At 45.0% G+C, this 21,043-nt stretch overlaps 1 protein-coding gene and 1 pseudogene across 6 annotated transcripts in view; one reads left to right on the forward strand and one right to left on the reverse strand.

Moving 5' to 3' along the window:
- COPS3 (COP9 signalosome subunit 3) overlaps positions 1 to 19,176 on the reverse strand; it is a 28,520-nt gene extending 9,344 nt beyond the window's left edge. For 2 of the 6 annotated variants that reach the window (XM_059668343.1, XM_059668345.1), the window contains exons 1-8: positions 19,041 to 19,176; positions 16,343 to 16,472; positions 13,574 to 13,686; positions 13,435 to 13,484; positions 11,362 to 11,454; positions 8,721 to 8,900; positions 4,659 to 4,799; positions 2,292 to 2,465 (exon numbers count right to left, since the gene is read on the reverse strand). In XM_059668343.1, coding sequence (XP_059524326.1) covers positions 2,292 to 2,465; positions 4,659 to 4,799; positions 8,721 to 8,900; positions 11,362 to 11,454; positions 13,435 to 13,484; positions 13,574 to 13,686; positions 16,343 to 16,472; positions 19,041 to 19,095 — 936 coding nt within the window. In that variant the 5' untranslated portion in view covers positions 19,096 to 19,176. Of the gene's footprint in view, positions 1 to 2,291; positions 2,466 to 4,658; positions 4,800 to 8,720; positions 8,901 to 11,361; positions 11,520 to 13,434; positions 13,485 to 13,573; positions 13,687 to 16,342; positions 16,478 to 16,566; positions 16,932 to 19,040 lie in introns of those variants that run through there. The other 4 variants (XM_059668344.1, XM_059668346.1, XM_059668347.1 and 1 more) reach the window with 4 other exon arrangements.
- A 167-nt stretch (positions 19,177 to 19,343) lies between these two features.
- On the forward strand, positions 19,344 to 20,792 carry LOC132217906 (cyclin-dependent kinase 1-like; annotated as a pseudogene).
- The last annotated feature ends 251 nt before the right edge of the window (positions 20,793 to 21,043 follow it).

Genomic DNA, 21,043 nt, shown 5'->3' on the forward strand with positions numbered 1-21,043 from the left:
GGCCGATGCTCTATCCACTGAGCCAAACCGGTTCGGCAATAATGGCATTTTTAGAGCAGGACACGTTAAAACTCTGATCTTAAAAATTCTTGACCAAAAAAATCTACATATACTTTAGTTTGGAGAATAGCACCTAAGAAAATAAAATTGTTAATTTTAAGCACATAAATAGCTTAACACGAAGGAAAATTCAAAAGTGAACATTTCTAAATACATAGAACTATCAATGTTCTTATAACTAGAAACTGCCACCGGAATGCCCATCAGTCAAGGATTGGTTGAATGAATTACGATCCACCGTACAATAGACTACTGTTACTGACACAGTACTGTGATAGAGGCTTATGTTGCCAGGGAAGAAAGAGGGTTAAGACATATTGAACAAAAAAAGCAGAGTAGAAAACAGCATGAAGAATATGATCCCAATCACACTTAACTGGGAGTTCCCACATAGGCATATAGACAGAAGATGGAGAAGAGGAGTCAGAACTTCCACCAAAATGCTAACATGGAGTAGATTCAACCTCCATGTGATAACCTGTCCCTGGTTGCGTTCTGGACAGCAATGCTATGGGACATGGCTCCTGTCACTGACAGTCTACCTGTTGAGACTTCTTACAAAGCTTTTATTTTCTGACTTTCGAAAGGAAAGAGACATGCTGAGTAGAAAAACCTTAGATGTTTCCCCCTGTTATTCTGGCCTAAGGACAGAATGCCAAAACGTTTAACAGCCACCATCAAAGACTTAACCTTAGACGCATCCTTTAATGACACTGTCCCTCCTCTGTGTCCCCCAGGCAGTGCTTTTCAGCCCAGCGGACCCCAATCAACCATGAGTCAGCACATACAAGACTGAGCCACAGCCCTGGCCCTGGCTGACCACCCGAGGCTCTTCCTGTTCATGTGGTCAAACTCATGTTCTGGATTGATCTGATCTGAATCAGAGTAGAAACTACCAGCTTACTTCCCAGGCCTGACTGGGGCTGACTGCTTCACACCGTTAACTGATGGTTTTTGCAGAGTTACCTACTTCCTAGATTGTTTAAGTTCTAATTCCTCATTTAACTGTTATTTAACTTTCTGCACTTAAATTTTTTAAAAATACACTGTCATTTAACCTTGGTAATATTTTGATTCTTTTAATTAAACCTCAAGTACTAGTCACAAATGGGGTGGTCTTCTACCTCCTGCTGGTGAGACAGGGATCTACTTAGAGTGGCTCTGTTGGCCCCTGGACCAAAGAGGAAATGTGGGGAGAACCAGGCTGCTTGGTATTCTGAGTCCTTTAGATCCCGGTCTTTTTTGTCTGTGGGTCAAGTTGGTTTTCCTCCGGCTGACAAGTTAATATTTGTTTTTTTGTGTGTGTTTTTTTAGTGGCTTTCATATTCTTTATTTCCTCTTACAAATTAGCTTTCTACGAATTCTCTGTTGACCTCCTGGTGTTAGCTAGCTACTCCCTGGTATTTGGGTGCTCCCTTTCCTTGTCCGGCGGCCACTCCTCACCTCCCTCCCTCTTTTCCGTGCGGTCTGACGCTGCCTCCACGACCAGCCCAACTCATCATTTCCCTCCAGCTCCTCTGGGCCCTCCCAGTCAGGTCCTCCTCCGCTCCCCCTTCACCTGGGGCCCTGGCCCTCCCAGCAACACACATCCTATTCTCTCTCGTCCTCTGCTTCTCCGCCATCACCCCGCTGCTGACATAAGGCAGAGGGCGCACACACAGACAGCTGCACCTTCTCACCAGTTCTGAACCAGCTTGACCAGACTACTTCTGAAAAGGAAAAAACAATACTCTATTTTTTAAGCTGCTCTTAGTCAGTTTCCTATTCCTTGCAGTTATGCCTTCCTAGCTCACATGGGATTTCATTTTTCTTTTAAAATTTTCTATATACAAAAACCATCACTTTGAAAACAAAAGTATATAACTGACTTATCTTCTAGAGTTCAACCACCCAGCTTCTTCACCTCTGGCCTGAATGGCCATGACCGTCACAGTGCTGTGTCCAAACACATCAGCACAGCCTGAGCGGCCCAGGCTGCTCGCGAGGACTTCACCTGCGTTGTTACGTGAAGCCCGCAGCTGCCCACGGAACGCTCCCCCCCCCCCCCCCCCCCCCCCCCGCTAGCTTCCTCTGCCTCCCAAAGCAGCCCGAGCGCCCGCCCGTCTTCCTCTCCACCTGCTCCTCGTCTCAGACACCCTGTGCCCCTGCACCTGCTTCTTCAGCATCGGGAAGGGAAAGAGGCGGGGCAGCGGCGCGGGAGACGGGAATGGCCTCGAGGGCCACGGCCTCACCTTGGTCAGCCTCTGAATGTTCTTCTTATAGAGAGAGGACAAGCACTGCTTCGCCAGCCCCATGTTGTTGTCACGAGTAAACGTTTCGCTGTGCTTGTTCACCAGGTTTCGGAGTTCTGAGGGGTTGTTGGTTGAATAGACTTGTGCTAACTCGTGGTATGCATTACTAAGAGGCTAAAGGTTTAAAGGGGGAAAATAGATTAAAATGTTAGAGAAGTAAAATTTATTCAGGAAGCAAAACAAAACATGGCACTGTATTTTGAGCAAGTACATCCAATACCCTTTACTGTTACCTAACAAATTATAACCTACCCAACAAATGCTCAGTGAAGACCAAGGATACATTTTCACTATGGAGTAATTTATTATAAAAAAAACTTTGTGGTACAGAACAAATAAGTGCACAGCAGGCGAAAGCGCGCTGCATTTGGTAAAGAAACACACATCTTTTTTCCCCCTATCAGTGGCTCCTTTTTCTATTGGGAAGAAAGAAGGTAGAATTTTCATTATTCTCAACTCTCTCTCACGTCTCATTCACCCACATACACCTCCCCAGGTGCCATGGGACAATCGGCTACTTTAGCTAAGAAGGAAGACGGGCAAGACGACTGATGATGGCGGAGGACCTAAGGGCCTGAGCTGCTTTAGGTATTTTACCTCACACACATTATCCTTGAAAAACTGGGCAGAGGTCCAAAAAATGTGGTCATGAGCACAGGCGTAAACTGGATTCAAACCTATATTTCTACTTTTGAAGTTTGTGGTCTTTTCAACCAGTTATGGCGCCATCATAAATAAACTACTAATGCGTGTGGAATTATGCCACTTTAGAAAAGCATTCCTGCCCAGCTAGTGTGTCTCAGTGGTTGAGCGTCAACCCATGAACCAGGAGGTCATGGTTCACTTCCCGGTCAGGCACATGCCTGGGTTGCAGGCTCAAATCCCAGTAGGGGGTGTGCAGGAGGCAGCTGATCAATGATTCTCTCTCATCACTGATGTTTCTATCGCTTTCTCCCTCCCTCTTCCTCTCTAAAATCAATAAAAGCATATTTAAAATAAAATTTAAAAAATCAAAGCATTCCTTCCAAAACAGGGCCACCTAAAGGAACCACGGGAGTTCTCCAAAATGATCTGCGAATGGCAACCCTAACCCTATCCTGCCTCCTTCTTCCACGGGATCTCTTACCCACCCTGCTGCCAACGCCAGCCTGTGACCAGGCAGCCTAGAGCTTGAGAAGCACGACAGGCTCTCGGGTGGAGAGCACGGGCTCTCTTCAAGGCCACATAAGCACCTTCTCACCAGGAAGACTTTCAAGCTGACACCCTGATCTGACTTTTGTACGGGGACAAACAGGGTAAAACTGTTATTAAAATGACTGTGACCTGCCCTGGCCGGTTTTGCCGTGATCAGGGTCTCGGGTTCGATTCCCAGTCAAGGGCATGTACTTTGGTGGCAGGTTCCCCAGCCCCAGTAGAGGCGCACGTGGGAGGCAATCAATCAATGTGTCTTTCACACATCAATATTCATCTCTCTCTCTCCCCTTCCTTTGTTCCACTTTTTCTAGAAATCAATGGAAAAAATATCCTTGGGTGAGGATTGTGTTAAAAAAAAAAGATTGTCACCTCAATCTTTGTTCCATTTTTTAAAATGTGTTTTTATTGTTCCATTTTTTAAAATGTGTTTTTATTGATTTCAGAGAGAAGGGAAAAAGAGAGAGAAACATCGATGATGAATTACTGATCAGTTGCCTCCTGCACATCCCCAACTGGGGATCAAACCTGCAACCTGGGCATGTGCCCTGACCAGGAATCAAACCCTCACCTTCTGGTTCATGGGTTGATGCTCAACCACTGAAACACACCAGCCAGGGCTGTTCAAATTTTTTAAAATCATGAGCATGCATTTCAAAATATTTTTTAAGAGTTAATTTATTTTTTAATGTGGTCTCAAAGCTGGGTTCTCAAGGAACACACAAGTTCGTGAGCAGAACCGTGGTCTTCACACGATCTCCCAGCACGTGCCAATTGAGAGCTCAATAAGTCAGCATTGCTTTTCCAGCATTTCACTAAATTGTAATGAAGAAAAAAAAAATCAACCCTTATTGGAGCTCAAACATCTACGGATATAAGTCTGAAAACAGGTTCCTGAGAAACATGCTGCTCCAATCGGTGATCAGAAGGTGTCTAGGAGTGATGTTAGGGGTTCTACCAGAACTGCTGCGCCCAGGCTCCCTGCAGACAGTTAACAAATGTCCGCTAAATTGAAGCTGGTGGGAGAACTAAATCAGTATAAAATAAACTTATACAACGATGTATCTTTCCATTTCCTTAAGGACTTAAGAAATCAGTTTTATTTTAAAAACTCACCTTAATGAATCTACCCACAATTTGAGATGTATATTTTGGTAGCTGTTGTACTTTTCCAAGTAATATCAAAGAAACTAGAATATACTTTTTATATGATTCCAACATGATATGACTGACCGCCATGGCAGGGGTAGTTATAGCCTGAGCAAGAGAAGAATACTGAATGTGAAGGCAGCACACCGCAGCAGGGAAGAACAATCAACTACAGGTATCGCTTGAATTATAAAACAATACTTACATCCAATGTCCCATTTTCTTTATAACATCTTTGAGATACAATGCACATAAACACTTTCCCTCTTAGAGTATGCGATTCGGTGGTTTTAGTACATTCACCACTACCTAATTCAGAACATTCCATCCCATCACAAAAGGAGCCCCATCTCCACCAGCAGCAGCGCCCCATTCTCTCCTCCCCTCAGCCCCAGGCAATCGCTGTTCTATTTATGTTTCTATGGATTCGCCTAATGTAGCATCATAAATATGTGGCCTTTGTGACTGGCTTCCTTGGTGAAGGTTCATCCATGTTGCTGACACCTTATTCCACTTTACGGGTGGGTGACATTCCACTGCACGGGTGGGTGACACTTCGTTTATTCGCTCCTCAGTTGACGGCATTGGGGTGTCTCTACCTTTGGCCACTAAATAATGATCTCCGAGCACTTGAGTACGCGCTTTTGTGTGCACACTTGTCTTCATTTCCCTTGGGTATATGTTCCTAAGAGCAGACCTGCTGCATCACACGGTGACTCTATGTTTAACACTGGAGGGATTCCCAATTCTTTTTTCAAAGCGACTGTGCCATTTTCTAATTCCACTGGCAACTGTGAGGGTTCCATCCTCCACCCCTCACTAACATTTATCATTACTGGTGTCTTTTTAATGCAGTCACCCTAGCAAGTATGAATTGGTGTCTCAGAATGCTTTTGATCTGTGTTTCCTTGATGACTAATGTTGACGGGTATCTTTTCATGTGCTTATTGGTCATTTGTATAACTTTGGAGAAATGTCTATGCAAGTCGATTGTCCATTTAGAAAGTTTTGTTTTTACTGTTGATTTATTAAGAGGTCTCTGTATATTCTGGATGAAAGTCCCTTAGAAACATGATCTGCAAATATTTCTCCCGTTCTGCGGCTGCCTTTTCACTTTCTCACTTGGATTTGTGAAGGTTAAGCACTGAAAACTATCACACCCAATCAACACAATATTTCACATCAAAACTCAAACCACTGAGCCTATGAGGCACTTCTTTGAGATTATCTACAGAAACAGTCACCTCAGCACACGAGAATACAAGTACGACCCCCACTGCAACCTGCTTCGCAGTGAAAGAACAGAATCAACTCTCAGTTCTATCCATCGAGGACTAGTCAACTACCTGGGCCAGTCTGTGGTGCACTATGAGGAGATGAAGATGCTTTCACTTTTTGCTTTATACAATGCTATACTGAATTTTTTTCAATATGTACATCCTTCTTTTGGAATTTTTTTGAAGCAGTAAAATAATCGGTATCACCTTCTGAAATTAAGGTACTAATACCATCTATAATGGCATACATATTATTAAAATACAGTGGCTTGCCCTATTTGGTTTGGCTCAGTGGATAGAGCGTTGGCCTGCAGACTGAAGGGTCTCAGGTTGATCCCAGTCAAGGGCACATACCTCAGCTGCAGGCTCGAAGGATCCCTGGCCCTAGGAGGCAACCAATGGATGTGTCTCTCTATCCATGTTTCTCTCGCTGTCTCTCCCCCTCCCTTCCACTCTCTCTAAAAATCAATGAAAAAAATATCCTCAGGTGAGGACTTACAACAACAACAAAAAACACACAAAGTGGTGTGGAGTAGACTAATACTAAACAATGCTTGTCCTTAGGGTTAATCAGGGAATAACTATATTTTCAGGTAAAAGGCTTCCACCTATAAATATAAAAAGTTTGGCCCTAACCGGTTTGGCTCAGTGGATAGAGCGTCGGCCTGCGGACTGAAGGGTCCCAGATTCGATTCCGGTCAAGGGCATGTACCTTGGTTGCCGGCACATCCCCAGTAGAGGGTGTGCAGGAGGCAGCTGGTCGATGTTTCTCTCTCATCGATGTTTCTAACTCTCTATCCCTCTCCCTTCCTCTCTGGGGGAAAAAAAAAGTTTGTTTTTAATATTTTAACTATTTGATGGAAATATTTTTCTAAGTACATTGCCTATCATCTTGATATTTCTAGATCAGTATGCTAATCACTTATACCTGGCTGTACAAGGATAATGCATTCGGTGGCTATGCAGTGTGTTTATAATTTTCTGAAGAACTGAATTTTTTAAAAATATACATTTTTATTGATTTCAGAAAGGAAGGGAGAGGGAGAGATAGAAACATCAATGATGAGAATCACCGATCAGCTGGCTGCCTCCTGCAAGCCCCACACTGGGGAATAAGCCTGCAACCCAGGCATGTGCCCTGACTGGGAATCCAACCGAGTCCTGGCTCATGGGTCGACCCTCAACCACTGGGCCACAAGGCTGGGCAGAACGGAAATCTCTGACTGTGTGCTCTTGGAGAAGACTTTACCTGCCTTCTGGTGACCCTTCCCTAGGTTCTCTTGGTGGTGCTTGTCAACCCCCACTCACGGAGACAATGCTCAGTCACAGATGTGTGCGTGTGTATTTAAATGTTAGTATTTCAGCTCAATGGTAAGCTCCTTAAAGGTTTAAATATCCTTTATTATTTTAATATGTGCTATGAATAAAATAAGAACTGACATCTAATAAACATCTTAAAATACTAGAATTAGCCAATACAGGATGGGGCAAAAATATGTTTACAGTTCATGTAGAAGTTAATACAATAATTAAGAAGTAATAATACAAGAATAAACTGTTTCGTGTACTCAGAGCTGGACACCTACTCTTGCCCCCCTGCACTGCATTCTCCCTCTCAGACTCTAAGGAAACCTCTCTAGACTATTGCACCAAGCTGTGCAGTGTCACCCTACATACTCCAGCGGCCATTACAGGCAGACACAGGGGCGGGGATTTTCCACTGTGCATACTTAATATCCTTTGAATTTCAACCATGAGAATATTTTACTTATTACAATAAAACTTAAGACACCACAGATGGTTTTAGAACAAGACACTTCAAAGATCATCCAGTTCAAACTCTTACCTACGTGCAAAGGAAGCGATGCAGGTGGAGACGTTTACAACGGAAGCCAGATTAGACGGGATCAGGGGCAAAGCCCGGCTCAGACCCCACCAGCAGCGCTCCTCCCTCCACGGCCAATACCCTTCAACTGAAGGAGCAAACCACCACCATGGGAACCAGCACGTCACCCTCGCAGCCCTCAGGCTGCATGCGGGCCACACAAGTACTTTTGCGGCCCAGCCAATATAATGGTATGTGAGAAACGTTTAAATAAAAATTTTGTAACATAATTTTTACAATATCCCGTTATACGTACTTATTAATAACGAACTACAACGTTCGCTAATGAGTGATTACTATACATAATCATGTTGCATTCATTTCCCTCACACGCCTTACGTGCAGGCGCACCATTTCTCTCCACTAATACCAGCAGCGAATATTTTAGCAGCCGATGGCCACGTCATTAGTCTTGTACTGACTTGTTGGGTGTGCGCAACAGGAAGTATTTCACTTTCGGAGAACAAGAAAAATAGGTTCATGTGACGCTTATTAATTTGTGCAGTTGTTCAGTGTCTGGTAACTTAATGTTCAAGACAAAATGTTAATTTTTATTAAAATGTTCTATTATTTTATGTTAACGATGACTCATTTATTTCACCCCTTTGTATTCAGCATGTCTCTATCGAAATAAACCTACGTTTCTATGAAAATTGAAGCTTTTAATTTTTTTTTGCGGCCACATACACTAACAACTTGTTTATTTGGCCCGTGTTATAGCCTCTGAGTTTGACACGCTTAGTCCACATGGTGACTGAGAAGCGGTCTTTGACAGGACCTCCACCTGGTACTGAGCCTGAAATCAGTCTGCTCCAGGTGGGCACTCTGACCACACAAGTTTAAAACACCCCCCAGAGATGAGATTACCTGCTCATAAAAGTAGAGTGCTCTTTCGAAGTTCTTCAGCCCAGTATAGATCATGCCTCCATAATAATAGTAACATAAAAAGTGCTTTGCATCGTAGGCTCCATTCTCTTTACAAATATCCATCATGTCCACGTCAAGATATGGAAGGGCAGGCTTAAAGCATTTTGCCAGCAAACAAAGCTGTGAAAACATATTTGTATTAAATTGTCACTTTAATTGTATTCTGGCAAGCTTTAGCAGAAGCAGCAGATTCATAGACTCCAAAAAGTTCAAGAAAATATTGTTTTACATTTTCACATTTAACTTATTGATTAAAAAGGTCTGCATATCAACATATTACTCTGCTTTCTTAAGCATTCAGAATAAAGTAGCATTTGTTGTTGTTTTTTAAAATATATGTTTTTATTGATTTCAGAGAGGAAGGGAGAGGGAGAGATATCAATGATGAGACAAACACTGATCGATGGCCTCCTGCACGCCCCCCATGAGCCAGCAACCTGGGCATGTGCCCTGACCGGGAATTGAACCCTGACTTCTGGTTCACAGGTCAACGCTCAACCACTGAGCCACACCAGCAGGGCTAAAATAGCACTTTTTAAAAATATATATATATTTTATTGGTTTTTTACAGAGAGGAAGGGAGAAGGGTAGAGAGTTAGAAACATCGATGAGAGAGAAACATCGATCAGCTGCCTCTTGCACACTCCCTACTGGGTATGTGCCTGCAACCAAGGTACATGCCCTTGACCAGAATCGAACCCGGGACCCTTGAGTCCGCAGGCTGACGCTCTATCCACTGAGCCAAACCCGTTAGGGCAAAAATAGCACTTCTTTATAAAAGATGAACCAACCATGAGATTCAGTACTCCACAAATGAATTAAAGTTCAGCTAACAATTCACTTAGTAACCATTCTGTTTACAGATACACAAACTAATCACATAGAAATAGATCAGCATGCTATGATTAAAAATGGAGGTTTTTTCTTTAATTATACTTTTTCAATTTCTAAATCCTTTACATAAGTGTAAGAAATTGTGCAAGTACATGGCAATGTCCTGTATGTGGGTGATGTGGCACAGGTGTAGACAAGGTACCAACTCCCTGAGCTGGATGTATTTTATACACCAATCACAAACGTTCCTTAAAAGATAAAAAGAAAGAAAAAATGGGGAAAGCACACCTTCACTGAAACTAGAACATGTGATTAAAATAATCCACAAACCATGTTATTTGTTAAGGAAATAATCTCAATACCCTATAGCGACTGGTTAAACCCGTATTATGAAATACTCTGCAGCTATAAACCACTGATATGGAACCATCTCTAAGATACATTAAGTAGAGCCCTGGCCGGTGTGGCTGTTGGTTGAGAGTTGTCCCATGCTCTGAAAGGTTGCTGGTTCAATTCCTGGTCAAGGCATATACCCGTTAAGGGATCCATCCCAATAGGGGGTGTGCAGGAGGCAGCCTATCGATGTTACCCTCTTACATCGATGTTTTTCTCTCTCTCCTTTTCCCTCTAAAATCAATAATAAAAAACCATATTAAAAAAAAAAAAAGATACATTGCCCTAACCGGTTTGGCTCAGTGGCCTGCAGATCAAAGGGTCCTGGGTTTGATTCCGGTCAAGGGCACATACCTTGGTTGTAGGCTCCTCCCCGGCCTGGGCCCTGGTCAGGGCGCGTGCAGGAGGCAACCAATCGATGTGTCTCTTTCACATCGATGTTTCTCTCTGTCTTTCCCTCTCTCTTCCATTCTCCCTAAAAATCAATGGAAAAATATCCTTGGGTGAGAATTAACAAAAACAAAACAAATCAACAAAAAATAGATACATTAAGTAGAAAAAAGCAAGGGGGGGGGAAAGCAAAAAGCAATGTACTGTATATACTTATTCATACAAATTATTACAATTTGTATAAAGAGACAGCCTTGGCCAGGTGGCTCAGTTAATTGGAGCACTAACTCGTACACTGAAAGGCTGCAGGTTCAATTCCCAGTCAGGGCACATACCTAGGTTACAGGTCTGATCCCCGGTTGGGTGTGAATGGGAGACAACCGATCAATGTTTCTCTTACACATCAATGTTTCTCTCTCTCCCTTCCTCTTTCTCTAAAATCAATAAAAACATTTCCTCCGGTGAAGATTAAATAAAAAGAGAGAAAAAATAGACATATTTGCTTGTACATTCATAAAATATCTTTGGAAGGATAAACAAGAAACTGCTAACAATGGCTGCCTTTGGAGAGAGAGGTGGCTGTGAGGCAGGGTGGCAGGGAGACTGCATTTTGTCTGCTGGATTTTGAACCATGCACAATAAAATAAACTAACATTTTAAGGTGTAAAGTTACCTGTGTTTATTCTCAGCTTCCAAAATTCCTTGAAAAAGAAAATAACTTGGTATTTTTTAAATGTCACAAGCATTAATTACTCTGTTCTACCAAGCCTACTAGCTGAGCACTGTTCTATAGTTTGTATCCAAAAACTGTTGAAAATTCTCTTTCTATAGATAGAGGTACCTATACATTCCAACTGCTAGGACCTATCAGTCTCCACCAAACTGCCGTCATTTATCCACTCTGATGTTGAGCAAACCTACCACCAGCCTTCCATCCCCGACCCGGTCTAACACTGCTGCTTACCTGGCAGAGATCGGCATGTACTGAGGTCAGCTGGTTTGTGTTCATCTGCATCTTGTCTATGGCTTGCTTGAGGATGCCAATTCCTCGCAGGGGCTGTCAGAAATGACATCTTTCAGATAAGTTCTCAGAGATGGCAGCACATGGATCTTAGGTTGTCACTTACAAATAAAAATAACACTAATTGACAGGTTCCTTGAATGACAACATGAGGTTTCCGTACTCTTCCAGGACTGTCCCAATTCAGTCAGAAAATGTTTCCTTACGCTGGTTCTTGTGATATTTAGAGTAATTCAGCACCATTTTTAAAACCATAGAGCCTTTTTTACAATGAAGATAAATAATCAAAAGCAACATTACTTTCTCAACAGTTCATTATATTTACATCTAAATAAACAAATCATTTATTTTTTTTTAATATATTTTATTGATTTTTTTTTTTTACAGAGAGGAAGAAAGAGGTTAGAGTAGACAGTTAGAAACATCGATCAGCTGCCTTCTGCACAGCCCCTACTGGGGATGTGCCCGCAACCAAGGTACATGCCCTTGACCGGAATCGAACCTGGGACCCTTCAGTCCACAGGCCGACGCTCTATCCACTGAGCCAAACCGGTTAGGGCAACAAATCATTTAAAACAGATGCCAGCCTACGCTTAGTAAACGTAACTGTGTTCAAGGACGAGGACATTTCCCCCTCGGGTCGCTGGGCATCACCTGGAAACGTTCTCCAACATCATCTCTTACCGGGTAATAAATTACGCCCGAAGCTGAGACGGCCAGTGATAAAGGGGCCTTTCCCGCCCTGATTATAGCTAACAAGGCTGAGCTTCCAGGGAGGCACAGCCAGTTTCTGGACAGGAGCTGTGACTGAAGTGCTGAATGACTGCAAAGGGTTTTCCAGTAAAGGCTGCTGGCAGTTTTTAACCCTCTCTTTCAAACCACCACTTACTTAGTCCTCCTACAAATACCAACCGCTTATTTCTGTTTCAGTCTCCTTCAAACAACTAGTCTTGAAGTTCAATTTCAAATAAAAGAGAAACACCTAAATTATAACTTGTGTCAATATCACAAAATTAAAGAAAGACCAAAGAACTGTTCCAGATTAAAGGAAATAAAAGTTGTGTGACAATGTAGCACAACCCACGAACTGCAATTTTCTTTTGTTATAAATAAATTAATAAAGAACTGGCAAAATGGGAGTAAGGTCAGTATATTTGTTAAAGAATGATATCAATGTTCATCTCCTGATGCTGATCTTCGTATTGTGGTTATATAAGACAACGTCCTATATTTTAGGCAACACTCAAGGGCCATCCTATCTGCAATTTACTTTCCAATGGCTCAGGAAAAAAGAGAGAGAAAAGGAAAAGCAACTGTGGTAAGATATTAATATCTGGAGAATCTGGGTGCATGGTATATGGGAATTGTTTACATTATTCTTGCAACTCTTTATAAAGCTAAAATTATGTTTCAATTAAAAGTTTTAGCAAACAAAACCCAGCATATTATCACGCAAAGGGCACTAGAATGGGAGCTCCAAAACCATTACCACTGGCTGCAGCCTCAGAGGCTGGCCTCCCCGCACTGGAGTCTACACCTGCGGAGGGACTAGCTGTCCTTACCGCAAACGCTATGAGTACTTGAAGCGACCACCTACATCTAAGTGCTAGGACTCTTAGTACTAACCTGGAACCTTAACAAATTAATTATTGTCTAAGTTAGATATCTATCTATCTATATAAAAGCCTAAGTGACTGTTCGCTATGACATGCACTGACCACCAGGGGGCAGACGCATAATGCACAGGCATGGAAACATGGAACAGACTGATGAATCTCAGAGGGAAAGGGGGGAGGGGGGAGGACAGGAAGAGATTAACCAAAGATCTTATATGCATACTAGAGGCCCGGTGCATGCACCGGTGGGGTCCCTTGGCCTGGCCTGAGGGGATCAGGGTGAAACCAGCAGTCTGACATCCCCCAAGGGGTCCCAGATTGCGAGAGGGCACGGCCAGGCCGAGGGACCCCACCTAGTATGTTATAACAGAACTACAAACACTTGGATAACATTGCTTACCTGTTTTCTTTCCATAAGGGCATTTGTTAGCTGATGGCAAAGCCCAGCAACTAGATACAATAACAAAATATTAAAAATATAAATGACTAGACAGGCAAAATACATTCAATGGAAAATAGCAAAATGCAGTTTAGCTTACACGTGTCTGTTGCATATCGAATGTGCTCCCCGTTACAAGTACTGATAAAAAGCTGAACCTGTGAGAATAATGTTTCGAAGTCAGGAACACTGGGCATAGAAAACTTCACAAATCTGGAATAAAGGGAAAAAATCAATTTATCTTGATATTTCATGGGGTAAAAATGTAGAAGCAACTGAGGTCAGAAATCCATCCTATCTCCAATGCTCTGTGAATTAAATGTGTCTCAGTATTTTTAAAAATTAAGAAACAGGACCTATGAGATTTTCCTGGCCTGTTTTTTTTTTGTTTGTTTGTTTGCACAATCAAGACACAACATAGATTTTTAAAAAAAGAAAGAAAAATATGCTTAGAAAAGAACAGCTTTTAAAAAGAAAAATTCCAGCCCTAGCTGGTTTGGCTCAGTGGATAGAGTGTTGGCCTGTGAACTGAAAGGTCCCAGGTTTGATTCCGGTCAAGGGCACATGCCCGGGTTGTGGGCTCGATCCCCAGTGGGGGACTTGCAGAAGGCAGCCAATTCATGATTCTCTCTCATCATGGATGTTTCTCTCTCCCTCTTCCTTCCTCTCTGAAATCAATGAAAAATATTTTTTTTTAAAAAAGAAAAATTCCATTAAATGGGGCCAAATATCAGGTCTTCCTACTATTTGTGAAGGAACTCAATATAAACTTATAACCAAAAGTTTAAGAAAATATTTTTCTTTTCAGTTCCAATGTGGTCAGGACTATTGACTCAGTTTAAACGCCAGCTGTTGCCTTTCCTGCCCGGAAGAGCGCACAAGGAAGCAGAGCTGTGGACCACAGAAGGCTACGGCCAGGATGGGCGATGCTGGGTCCCTCTGGGAGAAAGCACTAGCTGAGGAGCAGGACGGGAAGAACTGGAGGTGCTGGGAAGAGGGAGGACTCAGATGATCCATCCTGATGCCCTTGGCAGACGGTGCCTTACAATTGCCCACGATAAACATTCTGGTGGGGGGCAGGGGGGGCAGAGACGGAAGGTTCGAAGATAGGTTTGGGGGAAGAAATCACATAAGCTACCACCACTAAGGCACTGTTTACAAGTAAACTTCAAGCTCTTCTTTTTAGTAAAAAAATGAACTGTTGAAACTAATTTCAAGAAAAATGAAATGGATAGTTTTGCCTATTCACAATTTCTCTAAAATCTTTCAATTTGTACTTCTATCCAGTTCAGTATTACTTGATTTAACATTATCTGTCACTGTACTTCCTTCCCCATTATCAAGTATGTCTGAATCAATTTCATCAGGGCTTCACAATAAATTAATAAGGCACTGTCATTTCCATTTTATAAATAAAAACATGAAACTTGGGACCCCATACCTAATAATGGAGGAAGATAATTCAAATCCGGGGTACTCAGAAACAAGGCCAGGGCAGGTTTTCTTTTACTTAAATACAAGAAGAAACTGTTTTGTGTACTCACAACTGTAGCCCTACTTTTGCCCACCCCCTACATACATGTGAATTTGTGTGTATAAAACATGCATGCTAAAAAGGGGGGGAAGCCCCAATGAATAAAAAAGGTATAGCATGCACACTGTCCTTTTAATCGGCGAACACAGACAGTGGAAGCCTCTCCTAGCCTGCGCATCCCACAGAGCTTTCTGCAAAAATGTGGGTAGTGCAACTGAGGAACTGAATCTTTAACTTTTTAAAACTAATTTACATAGATGTGGCAAGTGGCTACTACACTGCAGAGCAAAGCACTAGACCAGGGGTGGGGAACACCCGGCCCCTGAAATCATTCGGTCTGGCCCTGCCAAGGCACTCGGGATGAGTTAAATGTCTGACCCAATACCGCAGGCTAATTTTTAAGTTGATCATTTTGTATGGCCCGCAAATGTTATAAATATCCAAATAGCCCTTGGCAGAAAAAAGGATCTCCTCTCCACCCCTGCTCTAGACCCTTTCATTCTGAGTTTTTTCTCTAAACTCTATTCTTGACCCTACCTTTGTCTCAGGAATCCCAGTCCAAGTAAAGCAGACCCTCGCTCTTAGTTCTTCTCAGTTTATTTATATTATTACAACTTTCACGACAACCTTAACTTCCCAATACTAAAACATCAAGAGAAAAGTAATTCTGCTGTAAGGTACCAAGAGTCACAAGGAACCCAATTAAAACAGGTCTATTTAACTTGATCTCAAACAGCTTAAACCTGTTAGCTGATGTGGCCCAGTGGCTGAGCGTCAACCTATGAGCCCAGAGGCCATGGTTAGGTTCCTGGTCAGGGCACATGTCCAGGGTGCGGGCTGGGTCCCTGGTGGGGAGTGTGCAGGAGGCAGCCGATCGATGATTCTCTCTCATCATTAATGTTTCTCCCCTCTCTGAAATCAGTAAAAATATATATTTAATGAAAAGATGACGAGAATTCAAAGCAATGTTGCTTCTGGGCACTGGTGACTGCGCTCAGCACACACCGCCCTGCCAGGCTTCATCACTCTTCCTACCTCATTCCAGCCAGGAGCTGTGGGCGAGCCAAGGGACTACATAAGTACAAACTCTAGTGCCCACAAGTGAGAGGGCCATTCATTTTTTAAAATAAATTTCAAAATGTGTATAAATATAAACAAGAGTTAAAAACGATGAATAGGGATAAGTGAAACGTAACTACTATGACATGACGCTAGTTGTGCAAAAGAGCTCCATGCTGTTTACATGGCTTACTTCCTGCACCAAAAAATAAAGTCAGAAAGTGCACAGAGTTCAGTTTCAGAAAGCACAAAACCATCAGAGAAGATGTCCCTTACAAAACAGCAAGGACGCCCAAGGAGTGCTCCTGTACATCCAGAGCCCCAAGCACAGTGTCCAGATGGGATAAGTTCTTTGCAAGGAGTTCCCCGCTCTTGTTGATCAGCTCACAAAGCTGAGTCATCTGCCCTGAAAAACAGGAATAACACTGCGTCATTCAGTTACAGTGCTCACCAAACCAAAGGCAGGACAACCAGACTTCACACCCCAGAGCAAGGAATACCTGAAGATTATTCCTCGTATCGCCTTCACTTCAGATGAGGGCCGAGAAGGGCCAGAGGAGTGAAATGAACTAGACGCCCACATCCCTCTGCCCCCTGAAAGTTTCTCCATTCCCTCCATTCCCTCCTCTGGCTCCCCAAGCCAGAAAAGTACGCACACTATCACTACCACTCCCTGCTCCCTCTCTGTATCCAAATGTCACCAAAGACGATTTCCTTTTACTTCCTTTCGCTGTCCCCTGACTTAATTCATATCCTTATTTCTTATCTAAACTACATCATAACCCTTCTCAATGCCCACTCGTTCCTCCAGCCCATCTTCCACACTGGCACCTGTGAGGTCTTTCTAAATGAAAAATTCAACCAAATCACCCCAGTGGTTTAAGACGTCCACGTGCTTCAGCCCAGTGACTGGTCTGTGCCTCCCCAGCCCTGTGTCCTGCTACTTCCCTTCACACACCTCGTCTTGGTCATGGCAAGCTCAAAAGTCAATCAACACTCCCCGTCCTCTCACCTTTGTGCCCCTGCACCTGCTTTTCTCTGCGCTGAGCATTCCTCCCTTCACGCTTCTCCCCCATGTCCTCCTCTGCCTGCCTCACACTCTGCTCTACAGTCTGCCTGGTCTTCCCCGGACCCGCACCCACCCTCCCTTCCCGAGGCTAACTTGGCTGGCTATCTGTCCGCTCCCCATCACCTGAGAGTAGGAAATTCAGCATAAACTCAGGTGAAGAGAGTCCCTTCTCCAGCTTAATAATACAGTTTTTGTGCAGCCAATCAATCAAAAAGCAGCTTGATGAATCTAAGACCCATTTTTCTTTCTCTTATATCACAATGTTATAACAAAAGTATAGAATCTAATTAGGCCCAAATTGGTACTCTGAACTAGCTTACCAATTTTAACAGGTTATTCTAATAACAGACATACCATAGATACTCTCAAACCTCACTAGCTGTCTTTCCATGATCTATTAGGTGTCATTTTTCAAGACAATAATACAAGTTGAACTGGGAAAGACCGACTCACTACCCCTTATTAAAGACCTCACTGGTCTGTATGAACACGCACCATCACCTTCCAGTTAAATGATCGCCCCCTTTTGAACCCACTACTTGAAATAAGTTTACAATGATTTGAAACACCCAGAACTAAGCATTTCAGCCCATTAAAGAATCAATGCCGAGCTGAGACTTAAGAGCTGGGCCATTATGAAATCATGAGAGTCGACTACGGCCGGGGAGAGTCCGCAGTAAGTCTGTGTCACGGACATGAGCCCAGCTAGCGATGTGGCAGTGAAATGTCCTCTATCCCTTCATTTAAGCTCCATGTTAAGAAGTGCTGAACGAGAGCAGAGAAAGCAGACCCTCTCCACAGGCACTGGTGCACGCGGGGCGGTGCACGCGTGGAGGGCAGCAGCGGCAGCGCCCTCTGTCCTGTCCCCCGCCCGGCAGGCAGCCGTGCACAGAGCAGGCGGGCAGAGCTTCCGCTGTGATGCCTCTGGAGGCTCCACGGCCAGAGGAAGGCAGTGGCCTGTACACGAAGTGAACGAGGCAGGCTCCCAAGCCAACCTTCTACGCGCTGCGGCCCCGAAAACAAACGGAGTGTCAGTGCCCTAATGAATGGCGGTGTCTTCATTCCCAGACTCACAGCCTGTGCCTCACCTGCGAGCCTAACGTCCATAGACACACGGGACGGAAGCCAGAGGCCCCGCGCTCGGCCCTCTCCCTGTTGCACAGGGGGCCTTCCGGCAGCAGCGGGCGGAGGGAAGCGGGGAGACTGGCCCCGAAGGGGCCTTGCCCACGGCCACGCGGCCCCGAACTTACACCCCACGGCCGCCCCACGAGCACTAGTCACTGCGCCCCTGGACGCGCGCCTTCCCTCCCTCCTCTCGGCCCTGCCACCCCGTGGGATGCGGACTGACTTTATCTACAGATGAAGACACGGGAGGGTGACAGGGGCCTTCCAGCCAGCAGCGAACTACTTGATTCAGAGCCCAGGGTCCATCGTGATGAGATGAATGAACCCGAAAGCACGAAGATTAATTCGTCCGGCCTCCGCAGGACGAACACGGGCGCGGGGGCTCGGGGCGCCGGCCGGCCGCGGGCCTGCAGCCCGGGCTCCCAGGACGGGCTCCCCGGGCGCCGCGGGCCGGGCGCCAGGGCACCAATCACCGCGGGCGAGCGAGGCTGCCGGGGCCAACGGGCGCCCGCGCAGGCGGCCAACGGAAGTCACCGCCCCCAAGTGTCAAGCGCAGCGCCGGGTGGAAGGGGCGTCCAGGGATGCGGGCGGGGGAGCGGGAGGTCCCGGAGGCCCCGGGCCGGGAGGACGGGAGGCCGGGAGGCCGGGAGCCCAGCGCGCGAGGGGCGGCTCCCGCTCGGCCTCGCCGATCGCGTCCGGGCCTACGCGCCGCAGCCTCGAGCCCAGCCCCGGGCCCCGGCTCGGACGAGCGGCGGAGGCTGCGGGGCCGCCGGGCCTCACCTTGCGCCGAGAGCTGCCGGACACTGTTGACGAACTGCTCCAGGGCCGAGGCCATGTTCCCCCGGGCTCCGAGGAGCGAGCGGCCCGCGCGGGAAGGAGCCTCGCTCTGGGGTGGGCGCCGGGAGCCGCCGGAAGGCCAGGCAGCGGCCACGTCACTTCCGCAGCTCAAGCCCCGCGAGATCTCGGCCTGGGAACCAGTGACTGTTTCCTTGGAAACAGTCCTGCGTCCTGCTGCTCGCTGAGCGGAGGGTGAGCTCTTCTCCTTTCCTCACGGCGCTCGCCGGGGAACTCCCTCCTGTTTAAGGGGCGGTGGTCGGCGGAAGGCGCTAGCCCGCGATCCCCGGCGCCGGCATCGCGCTGGGCGGGCGGAGTGGCCGCTCCCCCCGAGCCTTCCCGTGCGGAGAGCGGGCGCCGCCGCGGTGCGCACCCCCCGCCCCCAGCAGCGCCGTGACTGTGCAGGTGGTGGGACGTGCTGTGCTGTCTTGCTTCCCTCTCCGGTGAAGTTCTGACAATGACCTCGCCACCTAAAACACTTCATTCACGATACCTGTTGAGGCGCTTAGCTTCAAGCCGAGCCTGGGAAGTTAAGGACAGAGCGACGCCGGCGTGGTAGCCATAGCTATTGATTGACGATGGAAGACTATACCGAAATAGAGAAAATTGGAGACGGTACCTATGGAGTTGTGTGTAAGGGTAGACACAAAACTACAGGTCAAACAGTAGCCATGAAGAAAATCAGACTAGAAAGTGAAGAGGAAGGGGTTCCTAGTACAGCAGTTAGGGAAATTTCTCTGTTAAAAGAACTTCGTCACCCAAATATAGTCAGTCTTCAAGATGTGCTCATGCAAGATTCCAGGTTGTAGCTCATCTTTGCATTCCTTTCCATGGATCTAAAGAAATACTTGGATTCTATCCCTCCTGGTCAGTTCACGGATTCTGCACCCGTTAAGAGTTATTTGTATCAAATCCTACAAGGGATTGTGTTTTGTCACTCTAGAAGCGTCCTAGAGACTCAAAACCTCAAAATCTATTGATTGATGACAAAGGTACAATTAAACTGGCTGATTTGGGCCTTGCCAGAGCGTTTGGAATACCTATTAGGGGTGGTCACACTAATAGATCTCTAGAAGCGTTGCTGGGGTCAGCTCGCTATCCGACTCCAGTTGACATTTGGAGTATAGGCACCATAGCTGTAGAATTAGCAACTAAGAAACCGCTTTCCCATGGGGATTCAGGAATTGATCAACGCTTCAGAATTTTCAGAGCCTTGGGTACCCCCAACAATGATGTGTGGCCAGACGTGGAGTCTTTACAGGACATTAAGACTACATTCCCCAGGGGAAACCAGGAAGCCTGTCATCCCATGTCAAAAACTTGGATGAAGATGCTTGGATCTTCTCTCGGAAATGTTAGTATATGATCCTGTCAAACGAATTTTGGGAAAAATGGCACTGATTCATCCATATTTTAGTGATTTGGGCAATCAGATTAAGAAGATGTAGCTTTCTGACGAAAGTTTCCACATGTTGTATCAAGAACAGATATATTTTTACTGTCAACTCTATTTTTGTCTTGTGTATTTTTGTCTTTGTTGTAAAACTTAAGCTATACTTCATCTTCTAACTTAAAAGTTGTAACTTAAAAATGTAAATATTATTCTATATGAATTTTAATATAATTCTGTATATGTTTGCAGATCTCACTGTAATAACTATTTCTTACTATAATAAAACTTATGTATAAATCTAATATATATATATATATACACATATGTGTGTGTGTGTGTGTATATATATATATATATATATATATATATATATTGATAAGCCGGCCGGCGTGGCTCAGTGGTTGAGCATCAACCTATGAACCAGGAGGTCACCGTTGGATTCCAGGTCAGGGCACATGCCCAGGTTGTAGGTTTGATGCCCAGTAGGGGGCGTGCAGGAGGCAGCCGATCAATGATTCTCTCATCATTGATGTTTCCCTCTTCCTTTCTCTCTAAA

This window comes from Myotis daubentonii, chromosome 16, assembly GCF_963259705.1.
Source record: "Myotis daubentonii chromosome 16, mMyoDau2.1, whole genome shotgun sequence".
NCBI lineage: Eukaryota > Metazoa > Chordata > Mammalia > Chiroptera > Vespertilionidae > Myotis > Myotis daubentonii.